At 34.0% G+C, this 25,940-nt stretch overlaps 3 protein-coding genes across 4 annotated transcripts; 2 read left to right on the forward strand and 1 right to left on the reverse strand.

Annotated features, from left to right (window-relative positions):
- Nucleotides 1-508: 508 nt before the first annotated feature.
- Nucleotides 509-8,915, forward strand: LOC114393601 (topless-related protein 4-like). Of its 2 annotated transcripts, none has more exons than XM_028354955.1 (26): nt 509-739; nt 896-1,034; nt 1,133-1,312; nt 1,424-1,537; nt 1,636-1,794; nt 1,890-2,073; nt 2,162-2,285; nt 2,535-2,650; nt 2,894-3,062; nt 3,188-3,297; nt 3,400-3,469; nt 3,573-3,646; nt 3,810-3,905; nt 3,983-4,078; nt 4,484-4,611; nt 4,709-4,943; nt 5,025-5,189; nt 5,256-5,348; nt 5,438-5,584; nt 5,916-6,026; nt 6,114-6,293; nt 7,090-7,218; nt 7,412-7,507; nt 7,736-7,924; nt 8,041-8,204; nt 8,294-8,915. In XM_028354955.1, exons 2-26 carry the CDS (start codon nt 955-957, stop codon nt 8,490-8,492), a joined length of 3,408 nt encoding a protein of 1,135 aa, XP_028210756.1. In that variant the 5' UTR covers nt 509-739; nt 896-954; the 3' UTR covers nt 8,493-8,915. The 2 variants fall into 2 exon arrangements, with proteins under 2 accessions (XP_028210756.1, XP_028210757.1); XM_028354956.1 differs by having other exon boundaries at nt 2,538-2,650.
- A 2,220-nt stretch (nt 8,916-11,135) lies between these two features.
- Nucleotides 11,136-16,049, reverse strand: LOC114393602 (BRCA1-associated protein-like). The gene is made up of 10 exons (XM_028354957.1): nt 15,595-16,049; nt 15,222-15,336; nt 15,009-15,106; nt 13,508-13,614; nt 13,089-13,344; nt 12,459-12,512; nt 11,984-12,127; nt 11,846-11,910; nt 11,678-11,732; nt 11,136-11,593 (listed from the first exon to the last, which is right to left on the reverse strand). Exons 1-10 carry the CDS (start codon nt 15,952-15,954, stop codon nt 11,435-11,437), a joined length of 1,413 nt encoding a protein of 470 aa, XP_028210758.1. The 5' UTR covers nt 15,955-16,049; the 3' UTR covers nt 11,136-11,434.
- A 966-nt stretch (nt 16,050-17,015) lies between these two features.
- LOC114393042 (ABC transporter F family member 4-like) lies at nt 17,016-19,969 on the forward strand. Its single transcript, XM_028354298.1, has 2 exons — nt 17,016-17,121; nt 17,485-19,969. The coding sequence occupies exon 2, from the start codon at nt 17,494-17,496 to the stop codon at nt 19,657-19,659; it is 2,166 nt and encodes a 721-aa protein (XP_028210099.1). The 5' UTR covers nt 17,016-17,121; nt 17,485-17,493; the 3' UTR covers nt 19,660-19,969.
- Nucleotides 19,970-25,940: the final 5,971 nt, after the last annotated feature.

Consider the following 25,940-nt stretch of genomic DNA (forward strand, 5'->3'; position numbering starts at 1 on the left):
TCTTCAGAAACAGCAAAAAAGACTCTAATATTTATATTCTAATAATATAAGAAATATTTTACCTTTTCAATCAATCAAAAACAAAAAAAAATGTTGTATTTCTTTTCTTTTTATTAGAAAGAACTTGAAATCTCTGCCTAACAAAACCACACAGACGTACCTAGACACAAAAACAGCCTAATAGAGGAAAATTCATAGATGACAAATATGGCCATAACATAATATATTTCTCGATTTAATCTTTTTTGAAAATCCTAAATATTAAATAAATAGCAAAAATTAGAAAATAATTAATGTTACCGCTGGTTGAAAACGCCGCGAGTCCACCCGAAAATAAATCCAAATCTAGGACTCTCCATAAGCCAATAGCTTATCACAGACCGTATAAGCACGTTCGCTTATTGAAAGCGCATATAAGTTATACTACTTATCCAACAACTTATAATACAAACCATGATTCCATCTCATCTCGTGCTATTTAAACTGTCTGATGATACCATTATTTCGTCGCTCACAACAATTCTTCTCTTCTCTCTCTATCTCCGTTTTCTCTTTCTCCTTCTTGTTCTTCTTCTTCAAATCCCTAGCCCCCTTTTGTTGTATAAATACTCAGCCAGAAGAGCTCTAACACAAGAAAAAGCTAGAGAGAGAAAGTGGAGCGAGAAAAATACTGAAACCCTCCCTCGCCATTCTTGTTCTGCTCCGTCCCTCTCGATCTGCGTCAGGGATTCTCTGGCAGGTGAGAGCTTCTTCGCTCTGTCATTTTTGTAGCGCGAATTTTCCGTCCAATTTAGAGTTCGTTTTGTTTGTGATGTGTTTTTTTGTGTATTCTTGTTTTTCATGAATTTGTGGTTTTTTATGTATCGGCGGTTGAATTCCGTGTTTCGATGATCAGGTATTGTTGATCTGTTCGGTTCTAGATCTTTTCGTGCGGCTTTTGTTGACGGCACCGTCATGTCTTCCCTCAGCAGAGAGCTTGTTTTTCTCATACTTCAGTTTCTCGATGAAGAGAAATTTAAGGAGACTGTTCACAAGTACGTTAGTTTACGAAAAAAATTAAATTTATTGCAGTTTTTTTTTATATATTTAATTTAATTTTTTTTATTTTGTATGTGAATTTGTGAACGTGAAGGTTGGAGCAAGAATCGGGATTTTTCTTTAACATGAGGTATTTTGAGGATATGGTGACGAATGGGGAGTGGGATGAGGTGGAGAAGTACTTGTCTGGTTTTACGAAGGTGGATGACAATAGATACTCCATGAAGATCTTCTTTGAGATACGCAAGCAGAAGTACTTAGAAGCATTGGACAAGTAGGTTATCTGTGGTGTTTGGCTGCTGTGTTATTCTTTTCCAATTTGCTTACTGCTTAGACATTTATTTTGTTGTTAGTTAAAAATTGAATGGGAAAAATATTGTCACAGGCAAGATCGAGCAAAAGCGGTGGATATTTTAGTGAAGGATTTGAAAGTATTTGCTGCATTTAATGAAGAACTTTTTAAGGAAATCACACAGTTGTTGACTTTGGACAACTTTAGGTATGAAGATGGTTACCCTTGGATTTTATGTTTTGGTGCCTGACTTATTGATGTAATTTTTTTCTTGGCCTATAATGTGGGTTTTTATGATTTTGCAGACATAATGAACAGCTATCCAAGTATGGAGATACAAAATCTGCACGAGGCATAATGCTGGCTGAACTGAAGAAATTGATAGAAGCTAACCCTCTGTTTCGCGACAAGCTTCAATTTCCTACTTTAAAGAACTCCAGATTGCGGACTCTAATTAATCAGAGGTTATTAAAAGATCTTATCTTAGATGTGTAAATATAATCCGTGCTGTGATAATTGTGATGTTACTCACATTTATTATTTGTGTATTGACTTTCAGTTTAAATTGGCAACATCAACTTTGTAAGAACCCAAGGCCCAACCCTGACATAAAGACCCTTTTTGTGGACCATAGTTGTGGGCAAGTGCAACCAAATGGTGCACGAGCCCCTTCTCCCGTTACCAATCCCTTAATGGGTGCTGTCCCAAAGGCTGGAGGTTTCCCACCACTTGGTGCTCATGGTGTAAGTAAAACAACAGGACATGATCCATCTATGTTTTACTAGTAATGCCTCTTTATACTTATTATGACTCTGTTTTTACATTTTTCAGCCATTTCAGCCCACACCAGCTGCTCTTCCGACATCCCTTGCTGGATGGATGGCTAACCCATCTCCTGTTCCACACCCTTCGGCTTCTGCCGGACCCATAGGTTTGGCAGCAGCTAATAATGCAGGTAAGGTCATAAGTAACTTTTTTTTAGTGTTTCTAATAACACACGGCCTGAGAATTGGCATTAGTTCTATGCTAGCAATATGTGGTTTGCTATCGATTATGAGTATAATCACTCATGATTGAGAAAACACATGCAGTATGCAATAGCAGCTAATGTTCCGCCATTCAATGAAACTGGATTGCACACTTCGTCTTTAACCAAACTGATTTTCTTTTGCCCTTTTTGGCTTTCTACTTGTGATAATGGTAGCAGCTATTTTAAAGCGCCCCAGAACCCCTCCTTCCAATAACCCAGCTATGGACTATCAAACTGCTGATTCAGATCATGTATTGAAGAGAACAAGACCTTTTGGATTATCAGATGAAGTACAGTACCTGCTTTCTATTTGCTCCTTTGTCTCTCTCTCTCTTTTAATTTAAAAATGAGAGTTTGAAGTTGTTATCTATACCTAAGGGTATTCCCTTTGTTTCATTGTTGTTTGTGTGCACATGCACTTATCTGTAAGACTGTATCTGTTTTATCCACTATACATTTTTGCAATGAAAAGTGTACCGATTAGAGTGATAGTTCATTTTATATGATCGGTCCCTGTTAAAATGTTTCAACAGGTCAGTAATCTACCAGTAAATTTGCTTCCCGTTGCTTACTCTGGCCAGAGCCATGGTCAGAGCTCCTATTCCTCTGATGACTTGCCCAAGACTGTTGTGATGACTCTCAACCAAGGTTCAATTGTCAAAAGCATGGATTTCCATCCACTGCAGCAAATTCTACTTCTTGGTAAGCCTCTTTTGGTGTGTACGTCAGTTATGGCTTGATAATTTCTTCTTTTCTCTGTATGTTATATGTTATATCTAGTGATATTTGATATTCATTATTTACTTATTATTTCTATTGATGGTTAGTTGGAACAAACATGGGCGATGTCATGGTGTGGGATATAGGCAGCCGTGAAAGGATCGCACAAAGAAATTTTAAAGTCTGGGAACTTGGAGCATGCTCTGTGGCGTTACAAGTATGACTCTCAAAATAAAATTTGTCAATGCTGTGTATTTATTGATTGTTTTTTAAGACTGTTTGCCATGTGATGACTACTAATTCCCCGATTCTTATATAGGCATCTCTTTCCAATGATTACTCAGCATCAATCAATCGGGTGGTGTGGAGTCCTGATGGAACACTTTGCAGTATGTTCTAATGAGTTTTTGTGTGCTGTGATGTTTCTGCTGTTTGCCTAGAACACAGATTTGCAAGGAGTTAAAGTTTGATTTATCCTCATTGATATTTCAGGTGTTGCTTATTCTAAACATATTGTTCACATATATTCCTATCATGGTGGGGATGATCTTAGAAACCACCTAGAGGTTTGTTTGTCTCTCTTAATGTTCATTAGATCTTCTATGAGCTCATTATTTTTCTATTAAATTTATAGCCATTCTTTATTATGTCCAATCTATACATTGAAAGCAAAAGGCCCACAACTTATGTGCTTGATATATAGCTGCTTACTCAGTTTTTGTGGTTCAGATTGAAGCTCATGCTGGGAGTGTCAATGATCTTGCCTTTTCATATCCAAACAAACAGCTTTGTGTTGTGACCTGTGGAGAGGATAGGGTCATCAAGGTTAGTTGTCACATATTTTGTTATAGATATCAATATCAATAAAAAAAAAACAATTTTAAATGTTCAAGGTCTTGCAGGTATGGGATGCAGTTACTGGTGCAAAGCAGTATACTTTTGAGGGTCATGAAGCACCTGTATATTCTGTATGCCCTCATCACAAAGAAAGTATTCAGGTAATAATTTATATCAGTGTGTATGTCTGCACATGTGCACACATGTTTATCATTTGTCTAAATTGAGTGGGACCAAGTAAGGGCAAAACGGAGAAAAAAGAAAATAAATTGTGCGGGGAGCAGTCATACATGTAATTCTATAATTCATGGTATATGTAATTCTCGCTGTGCCATAGTAGTTAACTGGTTATGCTAGATCAACAATAGCATTATAATATGGACATATTTCTCAATCTGGAAGCTTGCATGTGGTGGTCATATTTTCACATTGTTGGATGCCCCGGCCTTGATAACTATATATATATATATATATATATATATATATATATATATAGTAGTTTGTTTTGATTCACATTTTCGATTGTGTTATAAAATTTTCAACTGTGTTCTGATATGGCTCTGCAGTTCATCTTCTCAACCGCAACTGATGGAAAAATAAAAGCATGGTTGTATGATAACATGGGTTCTAGGGTTGACTATGATGCACCTGGTCATTCTTCTACTACAATGGCATATAGTGCTGATGGAACAAGGTTAAGAGATAAATGTTTTTCCTCTTCTTATCTTCCCTTGCTCTGTTTGATGCATGAATTAGTTTATTTATTTTCTTATTATATGTCTGGTTTTTAGATTGTTCTCGTGTGGAACGAATAAAGAAGGGGAATCATTTCTAGTAGAATGGAATGAAAGTGAAGGAGCTGTGAAGCGTACTTATCATGGTCTTGGGAAGAGATCTGTAGGTGTTGTTCAATTTGATACCACCAAAAATAGGTTCTTAGCTGCTGGTGACGAGTTTACAATCAAATTCTGGGACATGGATAACACAAACATGCTGACAAGTGTTGAGGCAGAAGGTGGATTACTGGTAACTACTGGACTGACATTGTGTTTTATTTATCTGATGATAATTTCATTATGTAGTAATACATGTCTTTGAAATCTGCAGGCTTCACCCTGTATTAGATTTAACAAGGATGGAATACTGTTGGCTGTCTCCACAAATGACAATGGAGTTAAAATTCTAGCTAACGCAGAAGGAATTAGGCTGCTTCGAACGGTGGAAAATCGTACATTTGATGCTTCTAGAGTTGCTTCTGCAGCTGTTGTGAAGGTAAAGTGATTGATATTTTGTTAATCTTTTGCAAGTACATCTTCTGAATCCTTCATGTTAATTCAGGCACCTACTATTGGAGCTTTTCCTTCTACCAATGTAACTGTTGGAACAAGCCTTGCTGATAGAGCTCCTCCAGTAGCAGCCATGGTTGGGATTGTGAGTTTCTCCATGCACAAATCTTTTAATGAATGAGGATTCTATTTCTCTTTTTGTTTTTAATTGTACTATTCTCTTTCTCTTTGTAGAATAATGATACTCGGAATTTAGCTGATGTGAAACCCAGAATTGTTGATGAATCTGTGGAAAAATCTAGGATATGGAAGCTGACAGAAATTAATGAACCATCACAATGCCGCTCCCTGAAACTTCCTGATAGTTTATCATCTATGAGGGTACTGCAGATATTAAAATCTTATATATTCATAATATTTTTTTGGCATGTGAAGCTGATGCCTGTACTTGTATTCTATTCCCATCAATGCATCCATGCTTTCCTTCCCTATTAATTCACAACATTTCAGCAAAGTTATATATTAATCAATAAATAGATGTGATGTTGCTTGTACAGTTGTACTTTATGTGTAGTGTATGACACCTTTTCCTGTATAGTATTTCTGTTTGCATTGTGTTCAAAACAGTATTAACTTTTTTTTCTTTTAGGATGCATGCATCTTATTACAAGTTCAACTGAGTATTCAATTAACATTTTAAATATTTTTTCAGGTTTCTAGGTTAATTTATACAAATCAGGGGGTTGCGATTTTGGCTTTGGCAGCAAATGCTGTTCACAAGCTTTGGAAATGGCAGAGAAATGAGCGGAACACTACTGGGAAGGTAATGAGCATCTATTATACTTGGTTGTGTGTACATTTTATCATGTTAATGTTCATAAGATTGTTAAAACAAGTATTTCTTATACAGGCCACTGCAAGTATTCAACCACAACTATGGCAACCATCTAGTGGAATACTGATGACTAATGATATAAGTGATACTAACCCAGAGGATGCTGTGTCATGTTTTGCACTGTCAAAGAATGACTCATATGTTATGTCTGCTTCAGGGGGGAAAATTTCTCTATTCAATATGATGACATTTAAGGTATGTCGTGGCTTTCATTTTGGATGTTCTTGTATTCTAATAATTTAGGAAATTATTAAGTAGGTCATGTTGCTAATTCTTTATTTAGAAAGAATTTATGTACTGGTTATTTGTTTCTGACCCTTCAATAGACAAGATAATAAACATAGCGGGTGTACGCAGATATTTATGCATTTACTGGTAGTTAATATTACTATATTGAATTAGGACTGCCATGTTGTTGGGATCACTGAACCGACCTCACTTCTGAGTGCAACATTATTGTTGTTGTCATAGGCTAGCACCTATTCAATTTGGTGCACAGTATAGCCTGTTCTCAGATAGTCATATTTATCATATACCTCATTAAATTAAAAGTGTTTACAATTTAGGCTTTTATGAATGCCTAAGATTGGAAAACAAATGAAAGAGACTTAATTTAGTTATGAAGTTGCAACCAAGACAATTGGAAATCACCAACTTGGCTGCTTCAGTTGGGTGAAGTAGTTTGGAGCCTAACATGTCTTTCTTACTCCTTGTTTCTCTCTCTCTGGAGGAGAGAGACAGAGACTAATGGTGTTCACATTATTAGTAGTTCCTATTCTCTTTGACCTTTACGCAGTATTGCCAAAATGGACATACTATATTAAGAAAAAAATGCAACTCCACATAAATTAGATGATAGTCTACTATCTACTTAGTAATTCAACTAAGCAACCTTTTGATGGTTTGGTTTAGTATTTCCAGACCTTAGTATCATTTTTTTGTTGCAATTGTATATTGTGGTTACATTAATTTCTGTGAATTTCAACTGCAGACAATGACAACTTTCATGCCACCTCCACCAGCTGCGACATTTCTTGCATTTCATCCTCAAGACAATAATATTATTGCTATTGGCATGGAGGACTCTTCCATACAAATCTATAATGTTAGAGTGGACGAGGTATTACTCTATGCACAATCTAGACTAGAGCTGTTGGTTAAGTTTCATAAAATAATGATTTTTTAAAATTCGTACAAGTCTCTCCCTCTCCTCCTTCCACACAATGCCTTAAGACATTAGTTTAGTTTCATACGTCATTGGTGTTTTAAAAATTTTGACATTGACCTTTTTTGTTTAATTTGTTTTCATCTAGGTCAAAACCAAGCTAAAAGGTCATCAGAAGAGAATTACTGGTCTTGCCTTTTCTCATGTTCTAAATGTGCTTGTCTCATCTGGAGCTGACTCTCAGGTAAGGAATTTTATCTTTAGGCTCTCTTGTTATTAGTTGCCAAAAGCTGAAGTGACCTACATGGAAGAAATTGGCTTTTGTTGCTCTGACAGTCCAGAATGTTATATGTATGACTGGGTGGAAAATGATTACTTAAAATGATTGCTTTTGGAAGCATAATTTTGAAAATCATTTAGATATTGAATGGAAATCATGAATGTGTTCCGCTGATTTTCTTAATGTTTACAGTTGTGTGTTTGGAGCACAGATGGATGGGAAAAGCAAGCAAGTAAATTCCTACAAATGCCCAGTGGACGACCGCCTGCACCTCTTGCAGATACTCGGGTCCAATTTCATCTAGACCAGACACATTTACTGGCTGTTCATGAAACTCAAATAGCCTTATATGAGGCACCAAAGTTGGAATGTATAAAGCAGGTGTGCTAGTTATAAATAATTTAATTGTCAGCTCAATTTGGCTTTCTTCACTTCAATGTCATCGATCAAGCCTGCAAGCTTAACCTTGTGCCGTGCTTTACTTTTTGTATGATCAGTTTTCACCTCGGGAAGCCAATCCAATCACACATGCTACATACTCATGTGATAGTCAGTCAATATATGTAAGCTTTGAAGATGGAAGTATTGGCATTCTTACTGTCCCTGCGCTCAGATTAAGATGTAGAATAAATCAATCTGCTTATCTCCATCCCAACCCAAGGTGCGTTTTTATTACAATTGTAACGAATGATCTGTTATTGAAACTTGAAAGTTTCTTTTCTCATATCTGATAAAATTATCTTTTGACAGCTTGAGAGTGCATCCTCTTGTGATTGCTGCACATCCCTCCGAACCCAATCAATTTGCATTAGGACTCACCGATGGTGGAGTACATGTACTTGAACCACTAGAGGCAGAAGGAAAATGGGGTACTCCACCTCCGAACGAGAATGGTGCCGGGCCTAGCACTGCTTCAGGTGCTGCTGTTTCAGAGCAACCCCAAAGATGATGGATGGCACATTATGTAGCACTTTTCTCTAAGGAACTTTGAGTGTGTGTTTTGATTGCATATGATCCCGCTCCCTGGTGCCTCCATTCGGTTTGCAAAGGGAAGCTGCGGAACGTAGGTGTTTGTAGGTTAGGACAAATCAAATTGAACCAATCACACCTTGTTATTAGTGGCTTCCTAACCGTGGGATTGGCACAGTATGTTATTACCCACATAGGATTACTGGCGTAAATTCGGCTGGGGCGTTGCAGAGTGGAGGGTCATTGTTATTATTTTTTTTTCTTTGGTCCTACCTTTATTTGTGTAGTATTTTTTTAATATATACAGAAAACTAGTCGTTATAGATTTTTTTTTTTCAGCTAAAGTTAGCTATTCTGATATTCAGTTTTATTTTTACCATCTATGCAAGGATTTTGTAGAGCCTCTTTACGTGTTGGTTGAATCTTTTCGGCAACGATGGCTTCATTAATTGGATTTGTTAGATGTGCTTTAGGATCATTCAGATTTGGCAATAACAATTATTATGAATTAAATTACTGGGCAATGGGGCAATAACAATTATTATGAATTAAATTACTGGGCAATGGGGTACGAAGTTTTTTTTTTTTTTTTTTTAAATTACTGAATAGTAATTACAGTTGACTTTGTTGGAGATTTGGTTTGACAATAACGCTAAAACATTTTTTTGTAAGATATGCGTTGGGTTTATTTAGATTTTGCAATAACTATTATAGTTGTTTTAGAGCATCCCAAAAATGTCTTTTGATTTTTGAAAGATTATATAGGAAAGTCATCACTTATCAATTTTTTTTTATAGATTTTTATAATTAAGATTTTGTAGTTTGAATTTTAATAGATTTATATTGTAATAATTCAAAAGATTTGAAAATATATTATGAATTTCAAAAGGATTTCATAAAGTTTTAGAAAAACATCGAAAATCTGAAGAAAAAAATACAGAGTAAATTTTAAATAAATAAATAAAAAAAAAACAAAAACAGCGTTGTAACTATGCTTTCTAAACTTTTTACCATCAACCAATGTGGCCATCTTATTATAAACTGAAGTCAAAGCCTCAAAAACATCTCCCCAAGTCTAATGTTACTTCTCAACATTCATCTTACAAAATGCCATATATTTCCCCTGGTCCAATGACATTGGCAATAATTCCTTTGAATCTAATGTGAACTTTGCCAAACCCTTTTTCCTGATTCGCAAGCCTCACATAGTCGGACACATCATTGCTGCCGATTCTTGAATTCTTACTCCTCACCTAACGCGCCCCGATCATTCCGTCTTTCACTCTTTCGTGCACAAGCCTTTATCTCAATCGAAAAATATTAGGAATATATTCTTTAATATATTCTTTCAAACATATTTTCTCATTTGTTAAAATTTATTGAAAATGAAAAAAAAATGAGTGAGTTTCATCATATTTAATGATTCTCTCTTAATTTTATATTTTTAATTAATTTTAACCAATTAAAGAGAACATGCAAAAAAATATGTTCCTAGTTCTTCTTGTTTGGATAACACTTTTTCTCTAATATCTATGATTTGAATTGGAAGACCTACTTATTTATTAATCATTTAATAAGTCTCTTAATAATTTAAAAATAGAAATTAAATTTAAATTATGCATTAATGAATAATTAAAAGTCAGGCAAAGGACTAGAGAATTTGCTTAAAGAAAATTTACAGAAATAATGTTTGAAAAATCGTCTGACAATGTATAAAAGTATATATTAAAGATTTTTTTTGCTAAGTATATATAAGATAATTGACAGTCAATCAAAAGACTAGAGAATTTAATTATAATTGATTTCATATGGTTCATATATGTTGCTGTGTTTCCGATTTGACGATAAAGTTTTACCCGTCCACAAATGTTACTATGTGAGGGTCTCATGAGTCATGACACAGATTGGTGCATCGTTTACCTTTTTTTTTTTTTTTTTTTTTACCAAATTGGTGCAAATTTTCCAATTAATTATCAATATGAATACATTTTCAATAAATTACAAGATGGGTAACTCATGTTTGCAAACACATTTCTTATCTAAAGAAGTCATGCTTTTAAAGAGGACTGTTTTTTTTTTAAATAAAATTGAAATTGTATTAGAGAATGCGGCTTTCACATTTTTTGTAAATTGCTATCTGTACGTCCCATACTTATCAATACGCCCCTTTATCAATTTTTTCCCATGTACCCTCAAAAAACTTAAGTGTCAGAAATTAATGTTTACCGATACACCCCTTTTTCATGTTTAATAAGTTAATTTACATTCTTCAAGTCATATAAAATCCCACTGATTTATCACGTTATTATTAAGATATTATTTTCTTGAATTTTATCAATAAATATTATTTATTAAATGATTTAATTACATTTAAATACTAGTTATAAAATGAAACACTAACAGAACCTAATAAGAAATATAACTTTCAAAATTTATCTGGAATAGAATATCACTCAAATGATATCTAACTCTTAATTTCTAGTTGAGGGTACATTGAAAAAAATTTAAAAGAGGGTGTATTGGTATACATGGGAGGTGTAAATAGAAATAATATGTGTGTTTCATCAATAAGAAGTGAAATTCATATCATTAAGTGCATTTTAATAAATTTCAAAGAATTTACTGAAATAATGTGTTGAGAAAATTTGATTCTGACATTGCAATGGAGCTGAATTGTTGCTTGCTAATTTTGGGTTAGTTACCATCACAACCATGAAACATCTAAAATATGTTGAACCAACTGTTTACAGAGTCAACTATACAACATGTAAAATATACCGCAGGACAGCAATCCATGGCCATGGGTTGGATCTGCCTCTATATATCAACAAGTATCAGTGTAATAATCAGAAGCAGTGCCCATCCCTCCTAAAAAGCAGACTACCCTTAAGTTCGAATATTGTGTTCTGGTTGAGGTTGCAACTAATTCCGCCTACGACCAGACTTTTTGTTTCTCTTACTGTGGCCTGGAGAAGATTGCTCATAAGCCACCGGTAGGACTGTTCCCTCCTTGATCCCATTTGAATCTGACATTTTATCAATTGTTTTTTGCGCTTCAAGAAAAATCTTGATATCTCTAATCTGTGGCATCATCATATAACCCATTACATGACAATAAATTTGGAAAACTTCTGTACAAAGAATCATTGAAGCTAGTTGCAATACCTGTTCCTCCAAATCATTTATCCTCTCATTCTTCAATTTAATTGATGTAGCCTCCCTAAAAGATCACATATTTGCAGACAGGGATCGAGAATGAAGTTTTTGTCTGAAGTGGTAATTTTCTTGTTATATCAAATTTAAATAAATATGAATATACAAAAGCATATGTACCTCCCTTCAGCTTCTTTAACCTTCTTCCGCCATATCTCTTGATTTTTTATGAGTTTCTGATTGACCTAAGGTCAGAAATAATGGGTAAATAGACGAGAATTCAAGCAAATAATAAACCAAATGTAAGAGAGAAGTTACCTCAGCAATGGCATTTCTTTCTTCTGTACACTTTTCCAGTTCATTTTGGATATCCAGCATTTCAGAAGCTGCAGCTTTCTCCACTGCTTCAGACATGGAACTTTCCATTTTACTTTTTGTCTCCACTAGTAAAGATTCATAATACTAAAACAAAAAAGCATTAAAATAATCAGATTTCAGGAACACCCCATCACCAGTACTATCACATCAGAAGATCGACAACATATGGAGAAAGTATCGCAACATTTGTGCCAAAGCCTTTCATCATAAGAGAAAGCTACCATACTCAATGTTCCTAATCCCAACCACTTGAAAAGTAATTTCATTACCTCCAATGACATTTCAGGAACAAGTAATTTTCAGGCAAAGTTGATGACATAAATACTCTACAGTTCTGTACATCCAATTCAAAGACTCCTTTTACAGAATTATTCACATCTCTCAAATAATTTTAAAGACATCAGGGTTAACTCACTTGTCTTTGTGTCTCCAACTGAGATGTAAGAAGACGGTTGTATTCATCCACAATCTGTTCTCATGTTAACAACTAATTAGTGATCATGCAGGGGAATGAAAGGTGAAAAATTTAGAGTAACATAGCAATGGGAACAATATACATCAATTACCACATAATTAAACAACCAAACAATTGAGATGGGGTCATTAAATGATTTTGTAGCTTCCATACAAGATAGCTTTTTAAAATTTCATCCCCATATTCTATTGGAATTAACCATATGGGCCTATGTCTACAAGACAGTAATTGCATCAAGTGCTATGTGCAAAGGGTCCAATGTTAGTTATAGCTTACAAAATCATACCAGAGATGCCAAGGGTTGTTGTTTCAGACAAATATGTCCAAGCAAGTCTTAGCATAAATTAAGAGTGTGATGCTATATCCTACTACTAATCCTCCCAATACTTTTATTAAGAAAGTATTATGTGCAAAAATTAATGCACTCGATGGCTTGGAAATATAAAAAGTACTTTCTTCATCCAATACGTAGGAAGATTAGTAGATAGAAATGTAGGAGGATTTAGAATTATTCATAAATAAAAGGCAAAAAGACATTCAAGAGTTTCATGTGATTTATGAGAACCATACCGTTTCAACTTTGCTGTTGAAAAGGGCCCCATTAATTCCTAAATCTTCACGGCATTCACACATACCACATTCTCCTTCAAGTGACATACAGTGAAAATTCATCTCCTCCAACTTGCCATCAATTTTAGACTGGTCCTGGTTCAGTCGATGGACATAATTGTCACCCACATAATCCCAAATTTGCTGTGTTTTAGAATCAAGAGAATAGCAATGCTGAGTATCTTTCCAATGCTGAATAGCATGTCCTTCTTTATATCTAGATAAAAAAGAAAAATCACGGCATTAAAGTCTTCCCCGATAAAACAAAAGCAAATGACATATCAAGGACAATAAATTGCAACTTGTTAATATATTAATTAGGGGCTTTCAGTTTCATACACAAGTTATCAGTGAAAATAGAAGAAATGATAATATGTTACCTTCCACATCCAACAAATCCACAAATCATACAAACCCAGAGATCATCTAATGTTCCACAAATAAAACAGGTTGGCTTCTCATCCTGTTGCTGACAGAATCGACAAACCTACAATATAAACATGAAAGGCATTTTACAAAAGAATTTCCCATTAATAAGGAATCCTTCTAAGTGTACTCCAAATAAAAGCACAGCTTTCAAAGTTCAAACTGCTTTTGGTGCAGGAAACTAAAGCATAATAAATACAACATAAAACTATATAACTGCAAACTAAGGACCCATTTGGTTTGAAAAAAAGTTTCTACTTGCACTTCTAATTAAAAAATTATTACTTTATTTTCACTTTGTTTCCTGTTTTCAAAGGTTTGCATAAGAAACTGTTTAAACAATTAGAATATATTTTCATTGTTTCATATAAATTACAAGCCTTTGAAGATAGAAAACAATTTGAAAACAAGGTGGTATTTTAAAATTAAAAGTAAAAACAAGAAACAAAAATAGAAATTACTTTCTCAAAGTAAACATGCCATAAGGATTTGGGTTTAAAATCCACTCCTTTAGTTTCCCAATCAATAGTTATAATTCTTCACTTTATTCTCTAAAGAGCAACCCTCACTTTAGAAGAGACAAATTCACAAATTAAATATCAATGGTGCATTACAAATTACAATTCATATGAATTTACTTTATATGTAATCATATATGCAGAAATGTAGCTGCTTGACACTCTAATTTCCTTCCTTCATCGTTTTTCAGAAAATCAAAACGAACAGATTTGAGCTTCTTAAAATTAATAATTATATTCCAGCTTATGAATGCAAAGATGTCGTTGACACTCTAATCATATTCCAGCCTCTAAAAATTAATAATCGGGGGTGAAATAGAATGAGTGGATTTTAATATCCAGAATGTTAATCAATAAGAGTCTACATTTCATCTTGATACATGAATTTGAGCAGATGAGAACAAAACATTTGGCTATAAAAATTTTCTATCACCTTTACACCATTCATTTGGAACCTAGTGTGAAATCCTGATTTATCACGATGATAACTGATGAGATGTCCACGCAAAATTACAAGATACTTTCAACTTCCAAAGACAATCCACCAAAAGTATTAAGTTATAGAATTCTATCCAATTAAATCCTTAAACCTTGATAAACAACAGGAGGTTATGGCAACCTGCAATTAACCTCCAGATTTATGTTTTTGGTGTACAACGGAGGCAATGGAGATTGAACCTAAGTCCTCGTGGATCTACCCAAATCCCCACCACTAGGCCAACCCTAGTGGGTTAATTAGCCTTCATAGTTAGCGTATAGAAACCAAAATCAAAGGTACATGAATGACTAAGTTTCTCATCAAGTCTCACAACACCCCAAGAAGAATTTAGGTTACTTAAACCAACACGTTAAGACAATAAAATCACCTAAACCAACCAAAATAAGAAGTGTGATAAACTGTGCAAACTAGATTTAAAGGAATGAAGAACCTAAATACCTGGCAAGACAAATACGTCCACTTTGAAACACAAGGGCAATCAAATGAGTGGTCGCAAAGTGTTGTGAGAATCCCACTCGTATCTGGGTCCAACCTCTCTAGCATTCAATAAAACACAGATATCATAATTCACAATCAATACCTCACGAGAGTATCATTGCCAGGGACAAACAGAAAAACAAGTCTCTCTAAAAACACAAAAATGCAACTCACCAAGACAAACCGGACAAGTTGGTATTTCCGTACAACCAGGAGGAGGAGTCCCCGCAGCTTCTGCATATTTTGAATACTCCACGGATTGCAGAAACAAAATATGGCACACCTCTGCCTAAATTTTGATTATCATTTGAAATATTAAGTAACATAGAGCAAATAGAAAACCAAAACGCTATTGAAGAATGAAGATATGAGGGCATGCTTGGATAAACTACTCAATAAAGAAAAAATAAAATAAGTTTCTCCATAAGTTTGAATCTCATGCACAAGCCAATTTATTATGGAGATTTTTTTTTCTTCTTCTATTATAAGTGCTCATCAAGTGTTTTTTTTTTTCTTTCCAAACAGGCCCTAAAAATAAAAATAAAACCTCTGCAGGAGAAAACTTCTTGGCATTGAAATTGGTATAAAATGCGTCGGCGGCAAAGTGATCGGCGAACTCGATCAAGACGCTATAGCGATCTTCTGTTCCGTCGTTCCTGATGAAGAGAAGGTGGTGGAGACGGTCGAGGTGGGGCCCACAGAAGGGAATGAAGTCGTGGAAGGAGAGGTAGTTGGGGACGGCGAGGATGAAGAGAAGAGAAGAGGGAGAGGAGTGGGAAGAGGTTCGGAACAAGTGGAGCGCGCCTCTGCGTTGGCTGAATTTAGGGTTGTTGGTTTGGGATTGGAAGATGGTTCGGGGATCCAGAGGGTGCTCCTCTTCCACTGAGTGGACTCGGAGCAAGAACATGCCTCGCCGGGACTGTCAAATTCAACGGTGGTTTTTTTTTAGATGAAAATTATTATTCTTTTTTGTGATACCCAATTGGCACATTCATTGTCTTTCCCTATAAATGTGCTTAAGAAAGGTATATTTAAAATAACAAGAATCAAAACATGAATTTAAAAGAAAAAACTCAAAATTATAAATTAAAGAAGAATGTTGTGTGCAAAAGAAAAATACTTAATTTAAAATAATTAAAAAAATAAGAATGCTGTGTATTCTTTTTAATAAATCCTAAACTATATTTTTATGAATAAGAATAAATATATAAGTTATCAATGTACCAAGGCATTTGTTACAATATAGTCTTAAGATGTGTTTATGAACGCGTTTTTTTTAAATTTAATTACAAAATTTTATGAGAGTGAAATTTTGATCTTGCATTGAAAATGAAAATGCTTTATAGAGTAAACTCATTTTAATTACATGTTGGACGTAATTTTTTTTTGCCTATAAGTTAAGCTTATACAAATTTAAATTTGACGCAAACTTAAGTTTATAATTTTTTTTCCACATATACACTTATTTGTCCAATAATTGCTTAATTACTAAGCTGATTTTTGGTAAATAAATTTTAATTTTGAATCAATAACTAGGAGCTCCTTTGGTAATTAATAACATGAGATTATGTTAATTGAAAAATTAAATTAAGGTAAATCCTTTTTTTACAGTAAATTAAGGTAAATCCTAGTACACGGTTAGTAATACTTTTAAATTTAAAATGATAAAAAAAAACTCTTAGATTAAAGGTTGATTATTTTTTTTATATTTAACATTTAGAATTGGACCGACACAATTAATTAATTAAGTTTAACAACGGAACAACAGCAATGTTACAATTATTTCTTTTTAAACAAAACATATACTAGTAAGGATTAAATAATTTAAAACATGATAATATTTATCTATACGAGATAAAAGGATAAACTAATTACAATAGAATTTAATTAGTTATTTATCTAAGGTTCATGTATTTATTATTTTTTTGGTACATATGCAATTTATTCTTTTATATTTCTTCTCTAATAACTTAATATTATCATATCTATTATTCACGCTTAAAAATTGGGTGGAGTGAAACCCTAACTCATACATCGACTCGACTGCGAGTGTGCCCAACTTCTGCGAAATCAGGTTCCGCACTTGCGTGTCTCTTTTTTGCTTCAATCCAATATCTGTTTCCCACTCCGATATATATATATATATATATATATATATATATATATATATATATTATATTTTGTCTTCCTTGATCTGCTGCATCCTCCTCTTCCCCGATCGATTGCGTTCTAGCTAAGCGATTTTTGTTAATGCTTCTAACAATGATAATATATGTGTTTTCTGATTGAGAAATCAAATCACGATGGATATTAGATTTTTGTGTGCCATGCTCGTTTGTTTCATGCTTACTTGTTTGTTTTCAATACTTGCCACCTTCCCTGTTATATAGGATTTCCTTTTCTACAATCAATTTTTTTTTTCTGCTTGTGTTGTCAGTTTTCTACAATGGGAAGGAAAAAGACAGAGGATGCTGGCCCATCTGCGAAGGTAAAGGCTGGTAGCAAAGATCCTCCTAAGAAGGAAAAAATTTCTGTGTCTGCCATGCTGGCCAGTATGGATGAAAAGCCTGATAAACCTAAAAAGGTCCCTTCTTCCTCCAGTAAGCCGAAGCCGAAATCTGCTCCAAAAGCTTCCACATACACCGACGGAATTGATCTTCCTCCATCCGACGATGAAGATGATGATGATCTCTTGGAAGAGGGGGAAGCCAAAAGGTCCAGTCAGCAGCAGCAAAGGGTTGATTTGAAGCCACTTGATGTGCCTATTGCTGATAAAGAGTTGAAAAAGCGCGAAAAGAAGGATCTTTTAGCCGCACATGCTGCTGAGCAGGCAAAGAAGGAGGCTCTTAGGGATGACCACGATGCTTTCACTGTGGTCATTGGAAGCCGGGCTTCGGTGCTTGATGGAGGAGATGATGCTGATGCTAATGTCAAAGATATAACAGTAGAAAATTTCTCCGTGTCTGCACGGGGTAAAGAACTTCTGAAAAATGCAACAGTGAAGATATCTCACGGGAAGAGGTATGGTTTGGTTGGGCCCAATGGAAAAGGAAAGTCCACGCTGTTGAAACTTCTTGCTTGGAGGAAGATACCGGTACCTAAGAATATCGATGTCCTTCTGGTTGAGCAGGAGGTAGTTGGTGATGATAAAACAGCTCTTGAAGCTGTTGTTTCAGCTAATGACGAACTTGTTAAAATTCGACAAGAAGTTGCATCTCTGCAGAATGCAGCTTCTGTTGAAGACAAAGATAATGATGAGGAAGACGAGACAGGAGAGAAGCTAGCAGAGCTATATGAAAAACTACAGCTGATGGGATCTGATGCTGCTGAAGCTCAAGCATCAAAGATATTAGCTGGTTTAGGTTTTACAAAGGACATGCAAGCCCGTCCTACAAAATCCTTTAGTGGTGGCTGGAGGATGAGAATTTCTTTAGCTCGAGCACTTTTTGTGCAACCAACTCTATTATTGCTTGATGAACCCACAAATCATCTTGACCTGAGGGCTGTTCTCTGGTTGGAAGAGTATTTGTGCCGTTGGAAGAAAACTCTGGTGGTTGTCTCACATGATAGGGATTTTCTCAATACAGTGTGTACTGAGATTATTCATCTCCATGATTTGAAACTTCATTTCTATCGTGGAAATTTTGATGATTTTGAGAGCGGGTACGAACAGCGTCGTAAAGAGATGAATAAGAAGTATGATATTTATGCCAAGCAATTGCAAGCTGCTAAAAGAAGTGGAAACCAGGCTCAGCAAAAAAAGGTTAAGGATCAAGCAAAGTTTGCAGCAGCTAAGGAAAAAAGCAAGGGAAAGGGCAAGGGCAAGGTTGACGAGGATGAGGCCCCACCAGAGGCACCTCAGAAGTGGAGGGATTACAGCGTGGAATTTCACTTTCCGGAACCTACTGAGCTCACACCCCCACTTCTGCAGCTTATTGAAGTCAGCTTTAGCTACCCAAACCGGGAGGATTTCAGGCTCTCAAATGTTGATGTTGGAATTGATATGGGGACTCGTGTTGCGATTGTTGGGCCTAATGGAGCTGGAAAATCTACATTGCTGAATCTTCTAGCTGGTGATTTGGTTCCTTCCGAGGGTGAAATTCGAAGGAGTCAGAAGTTGAGGATAGGAAGATATTCCCAACACTTTGTGGACCTTCTAACAATGGATGAAACAGCTGTGCAGTATCTTCTGCGTCTCCATCCAGATCAGGAGGGACTTAGCAAGCAGGAGGCTGTCCGTGCAAAACTTGGTAAGTTTGGGCTACCAAGTCATAACCATCTTACTCCTATTGCCAAACTATCAGGAGGGCAGAAAGCTCGGGTGGTCTTCACATCTATCTCCATGTCAAATCCACACATTTTATTGTTAGATGAACCCACCAATCATCTGGACATGCAAAGTATTGATGCATTGGCCGATGCACTGGATGAATTCACCGGTGGAGTTGTTCTTGTTAGTCATGATTCAAGATTGATATCACGTGTATGTGAGGATGAAGAAAGGAGTCAAATCTGGGTTGTCGAAGAGGGCACTGTCAAAAATTTCCCAGGAACATTTGAGGATTACAAGGACGACTTGCTGAGAGAGATTAAAGCTGAAGTTGATGATTGAGCTTCCTTTTCTGAAAACAATTCATTTAAAGTGAAATTTGTCCACATATATCTACATTTTTGCCTTCCTGTATTTTGCTGATAAAGATTACTTGCCTCCCGCCCATGCCGGATTTTGTCCACCCCTTCTCCCTGTTCATTTTCATGTATTCTGCAATTGAGTGTAATTTTAGGTTGCGGGAAATGCTATTAATACTTTAGTGAGACTTGTTTTTGGATTACCAAAGTTTTTTGTGTTAAGAATATATAGGAGCATGTAATTTAAACTGTTAGGACTAATAAACATCTGCATTGTTCCAAAATTTGTTTCATGATGTTGTCTATTGCTTCAAATTTTGAAGTGCAATCCAACAAATCTTATAGTTTTCCGGCACTATTGAGTTTACATGACTGTAGTGAGAGTCATGGAAATGGAGGTTTTCATGCAAGTTATTTACCTTGCATGACAGCACTAAGTTGCTAGATCTCAGAACAAATTGTTTTATAGAGGATGTACAATAGCTTAATGTGAATAAAGGCCGGTAATTTTGAGGGTGTTAAACACGCCACAGATTGGACAAGTTAAAGAACATCTAACCTCTAAACTCTGCTACCAATCTTCACAGTCAAGTTGGATTGGACAATTCTCTATTGTTTTTGATTCTACATGCTATATAGCCAAATCATTTTCAGATCCTTTCTTGTCATTTTCCTGATATGGTTTGTGCTGAATGTCAAAAAATACATCGGTTCCATCTGCATCCCTTGTAAATAATGATTGCATTTGTGTTTAGCATTTTATGCAACTATATAGTAATTTTTATAACCCTCTGAAATATGTTTTATTTGCAAGTGTAGTTTTTCTGTTTATCGTGTATAAAAATATATGGAAATTGGAAACGTGGTTCTGATGTCTTGCTAGGAGTTATGAAGATTCCAAACTTGCTTGGAATTTTGATTGCTTGCAATTCATAAATGGTTTAGTTCACTAAGGGCGGTGACAAAGGGAGGGGCGGAGGAAGGTGGAGGAGGGATGGGGAAAGAGGAGAGTAACTGCATGGAGCGGGTGTCGATGCGGCGGGTGGGCCTGGGAGCACGGATTCCCATGGCTCTTGCGGTTGCATCCTCCACAATTCAACTTCACTTCACTCCGGTGTGAGCGCGGAAACGTGTTTTTGTTGCCTTGATCGTTAGCTTTTGATTTCCGGTTTTTAGTACCTGTTGTAATAGCATTAAAGTCCCATTTGTGCGTTTTGAGCATTTTTTTATTATAAAAAAATACCTTTTTTATACATAAAAAACCCTTTAATTTGCCTGTTTTTATTTCTCTTTTTAACAAGGGTTCTGTCTAAAATTCTAAATGTTTTTTCAAGAAGAAAATTAATGGATAAGAAATTCAAAATAGAAAATATTTATTAAAGTTCAGTTTGAGAATATACTAGAAATCACATATAAATGCATTAATGAAGAGGAAGATATGTTTGTGTTGAAAATGTCTTCTTTAAAATTATTTTTAAATAAAATGTATTAAAAGTATGAAGTTTTTAATATATTTAATATAAAATTATGTATGATAAGATTGTTAAATTTTATAATATTTATTTATTCAGTTTAATGTAAAGATTTTACGATTTAATAATTTGAAAATCACTTTAGTGATGACTTTTAAAATAACTACTAACAAATATCAATAATTTTATATCAAGTAATAATTTATTATTAAATAATACCGTAAAAAAAAGTTATACTTTCAATATATTTTAATACTACTACTTTTTTTTAAATGATTTTAATTTTTTCTACAAATTTCAATTTTAATTCTCTTCTTTATTAGATAAAAAAATATTAAATACTTTCAAAGTTTTTAAAATGTTAAATATGTTTAGAATTTAATTTATAGGTACTTTCAATTTTACAGTATTAACCAATAAAAATATTGTTAATATGATTTTTATAATAATTATTATAAAAATCAATAAATTTATCGTATATAACAAATTATAATTAAATAATACTCGATATGTAAACTATTTATTCGTATATTTATTTTTCTATTTAATAGTTATTTTTGTGAATTATCAGCATCATCATTAGAAAGGTATATCATTCCTCAAGTCATTTTTGTTTTCTTCGTTAAGTTTTGAAAATGAAAAAGAGAGACAATACATGTTGTCATGTTCCTTATTAAATGAATATTAGCACATTTTCCATGTTTTTTTGTTGGTAACCCACCTCTGAAGTCCTAAGTCCGAACACCCTTCGTGCTTCTGCCCCCTCTCCTCCTGCACATAGGTTTGTGCTTCTCTCCCATATGGGCATATCCTAACTATAAGGCTTTGTTTTTATTTCATTTTATGTTCATTCTTTGTGTTCAAGTTCATTTCTAAAAACAAATGTTTCTGGATATTTTAGAACCTGCGTCATTGTACTATGAATGTTATTGATTACCATACAATTGCAATTTTTGGTCCAAAAAGACTGATTCCAATGTCTAAACTTAATACCTTAGTAATGGTATGGTAAACAATTAAGCATCAACCAACACAGTCAAAACTCAAAAGCTAATAGTATGGCAACCACTAAACCAATATCTAAGCACCAACACAATTTCACTACTGTGAATTCTATTGATTACCATATTTGCTTTACTATTAATTTTGAAACCATAAAGGTAATGTTAAGCACCTACACCATCACCAAATCAATGAATTCTATTCTGCAACTAGTGCAATTGTTCGTGTTCAACTGCATCAAACTTTCCCCATCAAACGTGACCAAAAGGCTGACTTCTCAGTTACTTTTTTATGGTACTGCCATGATTTTGTGGGGGTAGAATTGATTTTTGCATGTTATCTAAACACACTATCCATCCAATTAGTATACCATAAAGACAGCTCCTCTGTCCTTACTTGCATACCAAAACTTTCTTTTAGCTGCCTTCAAAATAATGAAAATGTCTTTCTTAATATGGCATAATAGAGGATACAATATATGTATCAATAAGGTATTTATGTGAGTCTAAGCTTGTCCACGTGACATTTTTTCCACACCAATTTTCCTGAAAGTAAAGTGTTCATTAATCTTGCATGATAAATTGACCATGTTGCTCTGTCTATATATTATTACATCTAGAATTAAGGAGCTAGAAATTCTGCATCATCATATAGGGATGCTGGAAACAACGAATTTGGCTAGACAAGGTTTCCCAGCTTTGTTCAATAATTTCAGTTTCCAACGTACCGATCTCTTCTAATGCATAGTTCAAGTACTTACATGATCATTATAATGGGGATGCTTATGAAGTTTTCTCTTCGGCCTCTAGTGACGTATAAGGAACACATTACTATTGACTTGCAACAATGATACTAAGTCCTAAAAAAAAAAAAAAAATAGTGACTAATTTTACTTGGGAATTTTGGGACTTGTAAAACAGGAAAACATCTAAAAAAAAAGTCATACCTGAGTCGAAACACGAACTAGTTGCCAATTTCATCTAATTGATAGAGCTAGTTCTTCCATATATAGATAACGAACAAGTTGGGAGAAAGAAGTCCCTAGAGAATTGGAAGGTTTACAATTTAGTATCATTTCACAAAAAGGATACCTAAGGATATCTTAACACCACATAACAAGACTGAAAGAGTATAATCCAATAAGTCCTGGTTTATTCTCTTCCCTTCATTTTTTTTTCTTGATTATAACTTTATTCTATCATATTATCTTAATTATGTTAGATAATTGGAATGTATGCAGAAAAAAAAACATAATTGGAAATTTGGAATGATGGTTTCATTTAATACCTTATTTGTATAACTTCTCCTTTTCCTCAATTGTTACCTCGTTTTCCCCTTTTCTCTCACAATTTCCTTGCACCCACATTAGTAATAAAAAAGCTTGAGGTGAAATTTTACTCTTCTTGCTTCCTTTGCCGAAATCAAATCTCGTGAGTTCTTAAGTTTTAATATCTCCAGAAATGATATGTAAGTGTGTTTGAGTTAGAACTTTTTATAATTTTAGTCTGTTCCTCGTCACCTTTTTTGGTTGTTGCTTTACTGTTTTAAAAACCGAACAAGTAGTAATAAATATTTTTGTGTTGTGTATTCCTTTACATTTTTTTTTCCAAATTAAACACACCTTTTGTAACATATCGGTTCGTATTAATTAGCATTTTTTTAAAAAATGAATTAATTTATAAATTTTTATATTTATTTTTTAAATGGTATGTTAAGATTTAAAATTTAAATTGACATTAAACTCAATAAATTTAAATAAAATAAAATGCTGAGCGAAAGAAAATTTATGACTTAATTAAAGAGAATAAAATAATTCTGATGTATTATTTATTTTTTTATTTAAAGGGAGAAGTCAAATTTCATTGTTAAAAAATTTACAACAATTTAATGTGTGTTTGAATTTCGGATGATTTTGCTGCAACATAAAATACGAGACAACTTTAACGTAGAAGCAAAAAAAGATGATGCTTCCTAAAAATGAAGGTTGCCCACAAACGAAGATTGGTCCGGACAATCCAAACACATTCTTATACTGCTCAACCGGAGCTAGACCTTGATATGCAGCGTCTCTCTTTCAAAAAGGAAATGAATGTACAATATTAAAGATAAATAAGTTAATTCTTTATGTGTTACAGATTTCTAATTGTATAACAATATTCGCAACTGTGTATGCATGTGAGGTGGTTATCCATGTCTATCTGCATGAGGTGCCACGAGAGGCAATTACATTTTGTGTGTTTCCCGTTTTGTAGAAGGTACGAACCAAATCTGGGATTTAGGATTTATGCTTTACCTATACCATGTGCTTTGCCACTCCATTATTTCATTATCCATATCAATCAAATAGATTTTAAGAAAAGCAAATTTTATACATTTCTTAGGCGTGATACTTACATAGATACGGAAAATTGAGAAATAAATACTTGATATGATGTCACATATATATAGAAAGAAGTAAAATGAAATAAGGAATATAAACCATGTGTTTGTTTTTAGAGTTTAACAATTACACCTAAATGTATAGCCAATTTTTTATTATATTTATTTAATGTCCAAAAACCAGATTTCAAATTCAAAATACACAGGAATGATACACTATATAAGACAGCTATGATTTGTCAAGTACAAAATTGATGTGAAGTTGTAGTTGAAAACGAAATATTATACACACTCATTTAATGTGTGTATATCTTGCGGTTCAATCATTTTGAGTGTGTCTTATAGCATATTTGGGTGCAAAAATTGCTTGGAAAAAATCCAGGGGTGTATCAAGGATGAGCTGGTTGGGATAGTAGTCATGACTCATGATGCGTTGGAAATGGACAGCTCTGCTATATAAATTTTGGGTTGAGGTTGAACTTGATGTTGAGCACCATGCAGATAAATAATGATTCTAGAATGTAGAATGTGTATCCACTCATTACTTATGGTAAATGTCGTAGAAACAGTGTATAGTGTTGCACAAGAATGACTACTATATTAACATGCTGTGGATTTTGGATCGGTTTGGTTTATAGAAATAAAAGACGTATGAAAATAAATTAAAATGAAATATTTGAATTAAAGAAAAATATATAGATGTGAGATCTATGTTAATTTTTTAAATTTTCATTTCAAATGCATCCAAGTGTAATTAAACTAAACAGTGTCTTACTATCCAATAAGGTATAAGTACTATCTCCAAAAGTGTGTGACAAACCAATAAGTTAATATATTTAGTAGATAGTTGAGTTTTTTAAATATATTTCTAGGAGTTTGATTTTTAACTATATGTATGGAGAAAACTTGTTGAAATGGATAATACCTACTTGAGGAATATTTAGGCTTATGTGAAGGTAGTCTGCATGTGTTCCGTTGAACTTGATTAGACGAAGAGTGGACTTACATACGTGTTTTTTTCACATTTGAAGGAGCTTGCATATGAAAGGAAAAAGTTATTGAATTGACAATTAATGTTATTTCAAACAGAAGAGACCATGCATATCCAATTTACTATTAAGCTATTAGCTTCATTTTAAGACAAAAATAATATCAAACAGAAGAGCAAAGAGGCTAAAAGTTATGGTATTAATTGTTTAGGGTGAATATCTTTTAGGGTTAATGTGTGTGGCAGCTCTGGATGGATGCTATGACAGTTGTGGTAACTTGTAAGTGTATTTTGATTTGATGATCAACTTAGTGAATGTTTTAGCAGAGTATTAGTAAAGTAAAATGTATCGTACTTTAATAGTAATGGTCTCTGATGTCAAATAATACGATTAATTATATGTCTGGACATCCGATTCTAATA

The sequence above is a fragment of the Glycine soja genome, chromosome 17, assembly GCF_004193775.1.
Source record: "Glycine soja cultivar W05 chromosome 17, ASM419377v2, whole genome shotgun sequence".
NCBI lineage: Eukaryota > Viridiplantae > Streptophyta > Magnoliopsida > Fabales > Fabaceae > Glycine > Glycine soja.

Coding starts and splice junctions, on each gene's coding strand:
- LOC114393602 (XM_028354957.1), bottom strand. CDS start 15,954: ATGTTCTTGCTCCGAGTCCACTCAGTGGAAGAGGAGCACCCTCTGGAT. Junction 13,615..15,008: donor GGACGTATTTGTCTTGCCAG/GTATTTAGGTTC, acceptor TTTATATTGTAG/GTTTGTCGATTCTGTCAGCA. Junction 12,128..12,458: donor AGTTGGAGACACAAAGACAA/GTGAGTTAACCC, acceptor TTTTTGTTTTAG/TATTATGAATCTTTACTAGT.
- LOC114393042 (XM_028354298.1), top strand. CDS start 17,494: ATGGGAAGGAAAAAGACAGAGGATGCTGGCCCATCTGCGAAGGTAAAG.
- LOC114393601 (XM_028354955.1), top strand. CDS start 955: ATGTCTTCCCTCAGCAGAGAGCTTGTTTTTCTCATACTTCAGTTTCTC. Junction 1,538..1,635: donor TTGACTTTGGACAACTTTAG/GTATGAAGATGG, acceptor ATGATTTTGCAG/ACATAATGAACAGCTATCCA. Junction 7,219..7,411: donor ATAATGTTAGAGTGGACGAG/GTATTACTCTAT, acceptor GTTTTCATCTAG/GTCAAAACCAAGCTAAAAGG.